This window comes from Dunckerocampus dactyliophorus, chromosome 2 (genome assembly GCF_027744805.1).
Source record: "Dunckerocampus dactyliophorus isolate RoL2022-P2 chromosome 2, RoL_Ddac_1.1, whole genome shotgun sequence".
Classification (NCBI taxonomy): Eukaryota; Metazoa; Chordata; class Actinopteri; order Syngnathiformes; family Syngnathidae; genus Dunckerocampus; species Dunckerocampus dactyliophorus.
In genome coordinates, this window is record NC_072820.1 from 39,985,132 (window position 1) to 39,996,026 (window position 10,895).

The following is a 10,895-nucleotide window of genomic DNA, read 5'->3' on the forward strand; positions in this document are numbered from 1 at the left end:
GCTTTAAAACCATAAAAGTTGAGTCGCCCACATCTATACTGTAGTACTCTTTCTCACGCTTGTTTCGATTCATGGTTTAACCTTGGACAAACTCTGTGATGGTGCATCCAAGTGGGGGTTTATGCTCAAAACCTGCAGAGGGGGAACATAAAACATTGGTGTGATTGAATCTTTACATAGCTGTCACCAACAGAATTAATGTGAATCTATGTTTATGCAAGACTGGGTGATGCGCAAATCATTTATCTTTATCTTAAATTCTAAAATGTCAACATTTCTGTGTGTCTATTGATCCTCCTATATTGGCAGGTATCCCAAAACAGTATAGTGCTTTGCACCACCAAAGCAAGAGTATGTTGAATCACTGTCCAAGTGCTATCCAACAAACTGGCTTAAGTTTTTATTTCCCATTAAATACTTGTAAAGTTAATTATGGTTATTACTCCATTTAGCAGTTTGACCTTCATTTGTAAATCTACTTATTAAACCCATTTAAAAACAGGCAGCATCTCAAACGGGCACAGAATGAAGAGGTTTAGTGATAGCCTCACAATGGGATATGTATATATTGAACATTGAAAGTGTTGTGCATGCGCTACATGTAAAGGCCAAGGGTCAAGGCAATGGTGCAATGAGCTGGGCTGAGGGGAAGAAAGAGGCTGGGTCTAATGCATGCGCCTGAAGAGGAAGGATCATTAGAGAGATTTGGAACATTGTGCTGAGGAGTTAGGGTTGGCTATGATTGCTGCATGTTTCTCGGACCATGAACTGACCTGATCATCATTTCTCTGACTACTGCTTGGGCCAACCCTCCCTACTTTCTGTGTCAATTAGCCTTCAAAAAATTGTTTTACGTTTCATTATTATTATTATTATTATTAATCAAATATCCAATTAATCGACAACTATTTTGGTAATCAATTAATTGTTTCATTTAAAAATGTATTCTAAATACAGTTTTCAGCCTTTCAAATGTGACTTTTTGAATTTCCTTAGTCATCCATGAAAGCAGACCTATAATCTTTGCGTATCAGGCAAAACAGAATATATCACATCAGCTTTGACTCTGGAAAAGAGAAATCAACACTTTTGCCTCTTTTTGATATCTCGTGAAGCAAACCCCTGAAGAACATTCCCACGCAAAGTATTGGATTTACCCACTTGTACCTGTGCATAGGAAAATGCGTACGTTTATGAATAACTCTTACCATGCGTACACACAAAACCTAGTGGTAGAACAGTAAAACTACAAATAGCTACAGTATGGCTGTGCCTGTCCAGCACAGGCCATATCATCTTGCTACGTGCTTCACAACTTGACCATCAAACAAGGCACCCCCACTCCCCCCAGAGCAGACGAGCCGATGCCAAACGCAAAGCCTGCCCCTGAAGTTTATTTATTTGTTATTTCTTATTTATTTATTGGTGATGCACATGTAGAAGTCTGTGCCAGTGACTTGTTGATTTGAGTGTTTGTGACGTTTGTCCGTTGTTTTTTTTATACTTCTCTACTTCAATTTTGGTGTCTCGCACAAATTCCTCTTCCTCGCCGTCTTTGCTATGATTTTGGGGAGGGAAAAAGTCTATTCATGCGTTCCTAAAATAAAGTGCTGCAAAGAGGCGGAAATTAAAAATTTGCTTTTTTAATCCGATTCATCGATTAATCAAAAAATATGATCGACCGATGAATCAATTATTAAAATAATCGTTAGTTGCGGCCCTATTTGCTACCATTTTATATTATTTTATATGAGGGGTCTTTTCCTTTTATTAAACAAACTGGATAATCTTATGTTATTTGTCTTTTTTACTTGACCGCATGTTATTTCCGTCTGTTTACATTACTCCTGTGCAGCGGGAATGAACATAATGCTGATCAAAACTAGCTGCCAAACTAGAGGTGTCAAAATTAAATACAGTAATCCCTTGTTTATCGTGGTGAGTTGGTTCCAAACACAACCATAATACGTCAATTTCCATGAAGCAGGATTCAAATTAAATAACATATTTTCGTAATTAAGCATACAAAAAACGGTTTACAACCTTCTAAATACAGTTTTTGACATTAGAACCCTCTAGACATGAATGTTATGTTAGTTGTCTTTTTTACATGACGGCGTGTTATTTATGTTTGTTTAGATAACTCCTCTGCAGCGGGGAATGAGCATAATGCTGATCAAAACTAGCCACCAAACCAGAGGTGTGAAAATTAAATACAGTAATCCCTTGTTTAGCGCGGTTAACTGGTTCCAGACCAGTCAATTTCCATGAAGCAGGATTCAAATTAAATCCAATATTTTCGTAGTTAAGCATAGAAAACTGTTTGTTTTTTTAATGGTACCTTAGTTACATAGTCAACATAGTTTATGGCACTATCTGCAGGGGTAAAAAAAATAGGGCTGAAGCTATGAATACAGCAGAAGGTGCTGTCTCACAAATCAATTAATTCAAGATTTTCCAGCTGAAAAATGTTGTCACAATACATGATGTTGTGTGACTTCACATTTTGTAAGTACAATACAGTCTACTGTATGCCTGGAATTGATTCTTAATGTATAAGACTAAAATTAAAATGTGTGTAAAAACAGTGAGTGGCATATTATAGGGATTTTACCAGGGGTGCCCAACCACTGGGGTTTCACAAGCAATTATAATGATGATAGTTAATAGTTTTAACAAGTACAGCCCTATGATTTCCGCATTAACGGAATCACGGACAGAATCGTGGAATTGGCCAATGAAAACAGAATCTACTGTTAAACACTGAATCTCACGGAAATTGACATTATTGTGAATGAAATGCTGTCATTGTGAGGAGAAGCAACGTTTGTGTGTATTTTCCCGGCGGATCACTCAATCGTGTCAAATCTCATCACAGACACTAGCCCGCCCCCTCCAGAACTAAATATGTTAAAATAGCGACCGGAAACACCGGCAAATATCGGCGAAAAAACTTCAAAAAGTCTCTTTTGGAGTGTGAATGTAAGCTAGCATTGTCAGCTGAGTTGAGCAGAGTATGCTAGTGGATGTGTGTTCGTGCGACTCGCGCGGCTGTATGAGTGTGTTTTTTGCGTGTTGTTTTTTTAATGTAATCAAGTGTTTTACAATGCCAACTAACGTTGTGCAAGTTCTGAGTGAAATAAGTCGGGGAGGCACGTTTATTCTTGCTCCCACCTCGCCTTAACAGTCAAAACATTCTCAACATATACATACAACAAATACACACTTACAGCCTTCAAAATAAGATCACTTTTCGCCACACTGTCGAATTGTGTCAACAAAATAAGTTTTTTTTTATCTCATAAACAAGACTGAGACAACTGTGAGTGTTTTGAAATGGGGCAGAGGCCGTGAGCAGCAGTCGCTGCTCGTAGAGTCTCCAACAACACATGAAAAGTTGCTAGATTTGTCGGTGGTCGCTTTAAAAAAAAAAAAAAAAAAAAAAAAAAGTCTCAAGGGGTCTGAATACTTACTACACTGATCCCTCCTGCTATATTGTATTATTCTCTGGTAGAGCAGGTGTGTTAAGAAGCAGAATTATGATGCATACTGCCACCTAATGTGTTTATAAGCAAGGGGGAACAGATAACGCCAAATCTATTTGTGGCGAGCTGCCACAAATAAATGAATGTATGGGGAACATATATTACTATAAGGTTTGCCAGTAAACTCCCCGCCCCGTCAACCAGAGGTTTGCAGGAATGTGAGCCGGTAACTGGGCTCAAAAAGGTTGGGGACCGCTGATTAAGAGTGTCAAAAATAGTCATTTTTAGGTCTTGTTATGGGTGCATCCATTATTTGCAATTTTCTTCACCAACTGCAGGTGGTCTTGGAACATAACCCCTCAAATAGCGAGGATCAACTGGATCTTATTAGATAGTGGAAGAAGCCTAATCAAGTGTCCAGTGAATGTCTCTTATATTGCGATTCATGCCACCTTGCCTGTCTCTAAACACTGTTTCAGCCTTCCTGCTCATTTTGGCCTTGCTGCCTTTTCCTCTGTGTGACTCTTATCATAATGTCACTCATTCTCTGCCCGCACAGCAGTCAGGCAGCCCACTACCATTCCGATGAGTCAGTCAGTCAAACCTCAGACACCATATCTCAAAGTCAAGGTGTCCAATCAGGAATCGTTAATTACGTTCCCAAATGCATCTTCACTGGCCATCAGGTACAGCGAGGATTAAAGAAAATCAATGAATGATAATAGGTCGGAATGAATTTACATTTAGCAGACTAAATGACAGCAGCAGAGCGCAGAGGTTAAGCACATCTATTGGAGAAGACATTGCTTTACAGCTTATTTTCCTTTCTTAGCAAACCCAGCAACCACCGGAACTGCATCCTAACTGATGCTTTTGACAACCAGACAGGAAAAGAGGAAACTGACATGGGCCTTGGCCATAGCTTAACATGGCGAGGAGCAAACACGATGATAAAATTAAGCAGCGGACGCATCATATCACATTGATTAATTGTGAAGGAAATACAAGTCCTGTGTTAAGATTGTAAATTAAACCAAATACCAGTCAAAGTCCATACACACATGTTGGTACCACTGCCCTGGCAAACAAACCTACACTTATCTAAATCAACGGCTAGCAAGCCATAACTCCACAAAACATGGTCACTACAACAGTCAAATGACAAAATACAGAAAAACTGTTTGCTTAGTGTGCCTCAAAATAAGATACAAGTGCCTTTCCCAAGTTAAACTTGGATACCAACATCCCAATGTCAAGTTGTAAAGTCCTAGTTTCCTAGGTTTTCTATCTCTCTTTCCTTATAGTGCCGCTGTCCATACAATAAGGACAAGACCCCCAAGTATAAAAAAGTAACCCATTGAGGTATAGCAGTATATAAGTGCAGGTGTTTGTATTGGTAAACTGTTAATTCCAACTGAATGTTGGTATATACAGACCCTTTCCAAAAAAAAAATAGAATGTCATGGAAAAGTTGTTTAATTTCCATAATTCCATTCAAAAAGTTAAACTTTCATAGATTATAGATTCAGGGTCCACAATTTAAACAATTTCAAGTGTTTATTTATTTATTTTTACGTAATTTGGGCTTCCAGCTCATAAAACCCACGAAAACAGAAATTCAAAAAATTAGAATACTGTGAAGAAATCACCATTTACTTCTCAGTTTTTGCAGGAAAAAAAAAATGAAATTAGGATCACATCAAATCAATCAAAATATGGTACTTTCAAAACGATATGTCAATCTTCAATACTTGGTTGGGAATCCCTTTGCCTTAATCACTGCCTCGATGCGACGTGGCATTGAAGCAATCAGCCTGTGGCATTGCCTGGGAGTTATGGAAGCCCAGATTTCCTTGATGCTTGCTGTCAGCTCTTCTTTGTTGTTGGGTCTGGTGCCCCTCATTTTCCTCTTGAGAATACCCCATAGATTCTCAATGGGGTTTAGGTCCGGTGAGTTGGCTGGCCAGTCAAGCACTGTGATGGCATGGGCATCAAACCAGGTTTTGGTGCTTCTGGCGGTATGGGCAGGGGCCAGGTCCTGCTGGAAGATGAAATCTGCATCGCCATACAGATCCTCAGTAGAAGGAATCATGAAGTCCTCTAAAACATTCTGGTAGACTGTTGCGGTGACCTTGGATTTAAGAAAGCAGAGTTTACCAACACCTGCACCGGACATTGCACCCCACATCAAGACGGACTGTGGATATTTCACACTGGACCTCAGGCAGCTTGGGTTCTGTTCCTCACCCGTCTTCCTCCAAACCCTTGGACCTTGATTCCCAAATGAAAGGCACACTTGACTTTCATCGGAAAAGAGGACCTTGGACCACTGGCCAACAGTCCAGTCCTTCTTCTCCTTGGCCCAGTGGAGACGCTTCCTACGTTGGCTCAGGTTCAGAAGTGGCTTGACCCGAGGAACCCGACAGTTGTAGCCCATCTCCCGGATGCGTCTGAATGTGGTGGTTTTTGAAGCTGTGACTCCCGCCTCATTTCACTCTTTCTGGATCTCTGCCAGATTCTTGAATCTTCCCTGTTTGATAATCCGCTGAAGCCCACGGTCATCTCTTTTGCTGGTGCATCTTCTCCTGCCACATTTTGCCCTTCCTCTAGACTTTCCATTGATATGCTTGGACACAGCACTCTGTGAACAACCAGCCTCCTTAGCTATGAACTTTTGTGGCTTACCCATCCTATGGAGGGTATCAATGATGGTCTTCTGGCCAGTTGTCATGTCTGCAGTCTTCCCCATATTGAACCCAACTGAGACAATTGAACCAAACTGAAGCAATTTAATGACACCTGGGGAAGCCTGTGCAGGTGATTTGAGTTTAGTAGATTATTAGTGTGTGACACTCAGTTTAAAACATTCATGCCCTGCAAAATTTGGGCTGATTTCTTCACAGTATTCAAATTTTTTGAATTCCTGTTTTCGTGGGTTTAATGAGCTGCAAGCCCAAATTATGTAAAAATAAACAAATAAATACTTGAAATCGTTTAAATTGTGGGCCCTGGGTCTATAATCTATGAAAGTTTAACTTTTTGAATGGAATTATGGAAATTAAACAACTTTTCCATGACATTCTAATTTTTTGGGAAGGGTCTGTATATAATATATATTATATTATAAAAACTAATTATATTCTATATTATAAATATTATACATAATATAATAAATATAATATTATATTATAATAAATCCTCCCTGAGCTACCACCTTATCTTGGTGGAGGAGTTTACGTGTCCTGATGATCCGAGGAGCTAAGTTGTCGGGGGTTTTTATGCCCCTGGTAGGGTCACCCACGACAAACAGGTCCTAGGTGAGGGACCAGACAAAGAGTAGCTCAATAGACCTCTAGGATGATAAAAAAACATTGGACCACGTTTTCCCTTGCCCGGACACGGGTCACCGGGGCCCCCCTTTGGAGCCAAGCCCAGAGGAGGGGCACGATGGCGAATCATGCACGATGGCGAGCGATAATGCATTAACCAGTAAACTGTTGATAACATGTAATACTTAAAGTATCTTGCCGTACTTTGATGATTTCAAACATTGCCAAAACTTCTTTCCTAGGCGCATTGATTTGACATAGCCCATAGGAGCTCGCGCGACATCAGTCAACAACAGCAGCATAGAAACAGCGACAACACTTACAATGTCCGCTCTCATTGGGATGGCTGTGTCTTCCAGCACAAAACTTGTGCTGCAGTCCTCAGGTAAAAATGCTGACCGCAAACGAGTTGCAGTGGCTTGAGGCGTTGTGAGTGACGCTGAGACTACCGGCTAGCGAGGCGTCGTGTTAATCCGCCAGATAAATATAGTTTTTCGTGTTAGCTGCTACAATAACAATATGGCGGTAGCTCGGTTAATATACAGGACAGTTATGTAAATGGGACACTGTTGGTCTTTTTTTTTTTAGGGGTTTTTTGTTAGGGCTTTAAAAAGGTCAAAATAGGTACCTCCCATGATGTGCTGGCTCATGCTAACTCGTTTTCTCTCGTTAGAACGCACAGAAAAGGGGAGGAAATATGTGTTCATGGTTCACATAAGGATTGTGAATGATGGGCAAAATTTTTTTAAAAAGTGCAGTTTTCCTTTAAGAAATTAAAGAACGACTACAGAGACTAAAAGAAAGACCTAGGCAGTAGTGGAGGAGAGTAATGCCTTATTTCGAGGAGCTCAACAAAGTTTTGGGCCACAGACACCGGCGTGCCAGCTTGCAAGTGGGATAAATACCACAATGCTGTATGTCTATGAACTCCACCGTAACCCTGGAGTCCATCACAAAAGAAGACCCAGGTACAAGTCAGACCTTCCTGGACTCGTGTAAGTTGTATTTGTTTAATTTGATGTTCACAGCACAGTTTTGGGTGTAAATACTAGCCTGCCGCTAACATTAGCATGATAGCTTGCTATTGTCGAATGAATGAAAGCCTCGCCACCCTCCACTTCTCATTTGTGCGTACAGCAGCAAACTAGTTTCATTGTAAACCGTTCCATTTTAAAGGTCATGTAAGAAATAACGTTTATTGTGCAACTGTGTTCTTGTTTAATATGTTTTTATTTTTCTGTCAGAAAACAATGGTGATGAGGTGGATCATCCTCCACTTGCTACGAGGTCAAACCCACAAACCCGAAGCCTGCAACGTGCAATCTTTATGTTAAAATGTTTTGCATTTTGCACCTTAATTTATACATTTTTGCACCTTTATATTTGTATTTTTTTCCTGTAAAAAATGTGTAGGGGATATTCTGCGAAGTGAGTTCAATGGGTTAGTGAGCTGTGTTGAGTAGAAAGCTGGCCTTTTAAAGCAGCTATATCACCATGGTAACTTAGGCTAAACTCATAACCTGGTCCCGACCAGGTTATGAGGACCTACTAGGTTCCCAAGGCAACATGGACAAAAAAAATTTGAAAAAAAAGAGCATTCCCTGATAATATTATCCATCTATAAGCGAGATAGATTTTGAGCCGAGGGAATACGCTAGTATGCTCACTTTTTGAGGCGAGCACCAGTTGTTGTTGCTCCAATGTATTTTTTAAATGGATAAGTGTTAATATGTCAAAGTTGTGGATTCTTGAGCGTTGATAAATGAAAAGACTAATAGGGTATAGTGAGTATAATAATCAGTGTTAACTTGCGCATTCACACGCTGCATGCTGGCATGTCAGCTGCCCTCCCTCGCTCTATTTGCGACGACAGTGTTGCTTTTAGAAGTCATAATCTTTTGGGAAATCCTCATAACGCTCCATCATAATTACTTGCTCATCTTGTATAAAATACACCGGCTGGGATCGCTTCCCTTTTCAGCGGGAGTATAAAAGTAGAAAAATATGACATCAAACGCCTCCTTTCATGGAACGCATACTTAGCACAAAGCCGAAAACCGGACCTGACAAAGTAAATTGATAACCACCGGCGAAGTACTGTTCAATTCTGTTTGGGGAATTTAGGTTTTGTTGAGCTGCATCTTGAGCACAAACCCCGGGATGGTTGACACACTTTTGCAGAATCCCCCCTTAGTGTCAAGTACTAATATAGTAAGTTGTGTGTTTTGAGTTAAAAAAATGGTGAACACTTGAAATTTCCTGTTATTTCCTGATCTGAGGCGTAACCCCTGCGACGTAATGACACGGCTCCCCAAGACAATGGAAAATGAAACTAGTGTCGAGTCAGTTCGCAGGCAACACGGTTCGACCCCGGCCTCGAACTTAATCCAGCACCAACACCAAAGGTCGCAACAGTGGAAAAGGGGGGTAACAGAGAGGAACCTTGCAGTCACCATCTGAGGCTGATCTGGTGGATCTGCGACAGCCCTGCAGTTTGTTTATATAAATCGCGGTGGTGGTTTGGGTGCAAGTCCATTGGGGCATTTAAAAATCATTTTGAAAAAGTTGAAATTGATCAAATTAACAAAATCTAAAGTACTGAATTTGGCTCAGATTTTAGAGATGAAATCAACTTTTCCTTTGGCGTAAAACTTGCCATAACGTCTTCTGGGCAGAGGAGCCGTATGGGGGAGGGAGTTAATACAATTCCAAGGGGGCCCATAATACACTCATAGAACTTTTGCTTCTACGGTGGAATTTTTACCAGCTGGGACGTAACAAATAGGATATAAACCTCAAAAAGGTTCCTAAAGATGTGCTGAAAGGAGACAGCGTTTTTGACAACTTCAAAGGACTATAATGAGCAATACGACTCCTTTGTTGAAAAGAGACAGGTATGTTTCACTCCTGGATTTATGCTTCCGGGCTTACATTTAATTCTTTTACAATTTAATGATTTTCACTCAGCTTTTTGTATGCTGTTGCTTGCTATGCATCGCCTGGTTACACTTGCATTTCAGGACATCATATCCAGTGTTTTGGTCCGTGGATGCGGCCTGTGTTCACACTTGCCTCACTCAGGACTAGAGTCCTCAGGACCAAGACCCATCTTTCAGGTGGTCTCAGCCCCCCTGCTGGTCCTACACTGCGTTCACACTTGACCAAATTGAGAAACAGACTAGAGTCCGTTTTAAGTGTCAATGCACCCTTAAGGTGGGGAAGGACAATGCTCATTTATATCAAGGATTACAAACTACCCTGATCTGATAAGCTTCCACCAAGCTGCATTAAATTGCTACAACAAAAGAATCAAGCTGTTATGCAACTGTCATAGGCGGATATTCCCATTTAAATTTGCAGGACTGAAAACAATACAACTTCCACCATATATTGGAGACAATTCACAGATTACACCAACTTTCCGGCAATTTAACAAGTTGAAAATATCAAGTAGATAATTTATATTAAAAAGTCAACCATGTGCAATTTCTTTTTCAACAGGCTTTACAGTTCAACAGTTCAGAGATTACTAGTAGAACATTATGTTTGTTCATATTCAACGCAGGTAAAGCATGCAACTCAACCATGAAAACACAAGTATGTTTTCATGTAGCTGCTCAGCCTGGTTGCCATGTACCAGTTAGGCCAGACCTGTCGTGCCTGCAGTAGAAAACCTATTTACAGTTCCAAACGTGACCCAAATTTGGCAGTACCCATCCCCCCAACTGTTGACAATAACAGCACGAAGACAATCTAACAGAGGTGAAAAAGAACCATACATCGAGCTTACCCCTCTTCGGATAATTCCAACAGTTTCCACCCGCAGACGCCGTCCGCTGCCCGCCAGAGACAAAAACAACGCTTAATTCCTTCTTCGGACACACTCCTGTGGCCCCTAATCTAACAGGCCGGGGTCCCCGCAAAATTCATGTGTGTTTCGAGCGAAGCCTAATCGTTGAGCTTCCGTGACACGAGCAGTTTCTGCCATTTCATACCGTCGTCGGCGGAACCTTGCGACGCTTCCTAGGCTGCACAATGAGGACCAAGGGGACGTTCAAGACATCCTGCTCGTTCCCGGCAG

General features: G+C 40.9%; 1 protein-coding gene across 4 annotated transcripts in view; it reads right to left on the reverse strand.

The window, feature by feature from the left end:
- mapk8b (mitogen-activated protein kinase 8b) overlaps positions 1-10,895 on the reverse strand; it is a 36,643-nt gene extending 25,748 nt beyond the window's left edge. Inside the window, exons 1-2 of one of the 4 annotated variants that reach the window (XM_054753279.1) lie at positions 10,605-10,895; positions 1-132 (exon numbers count right to left, since the gene is read on the reverse strand). The exon at positions 1-132 is cut by the window's left edge and continues 49 nt beyond it. In XM_054753279.1, coding sequence (XP_054609254.1) covers positions 1-73 — 73 coding nt within the window. In that variant the 5' untranslated portion in view covers positions 74-132; positions 10,605-10,895. The remainder of the gene's footprint in view (positions 133-10,604) is intronic. The other 3 variants (XM_054753269.1, XM_054753290.1, XM_054753297.1) reach the window with 3 other exon arrangements.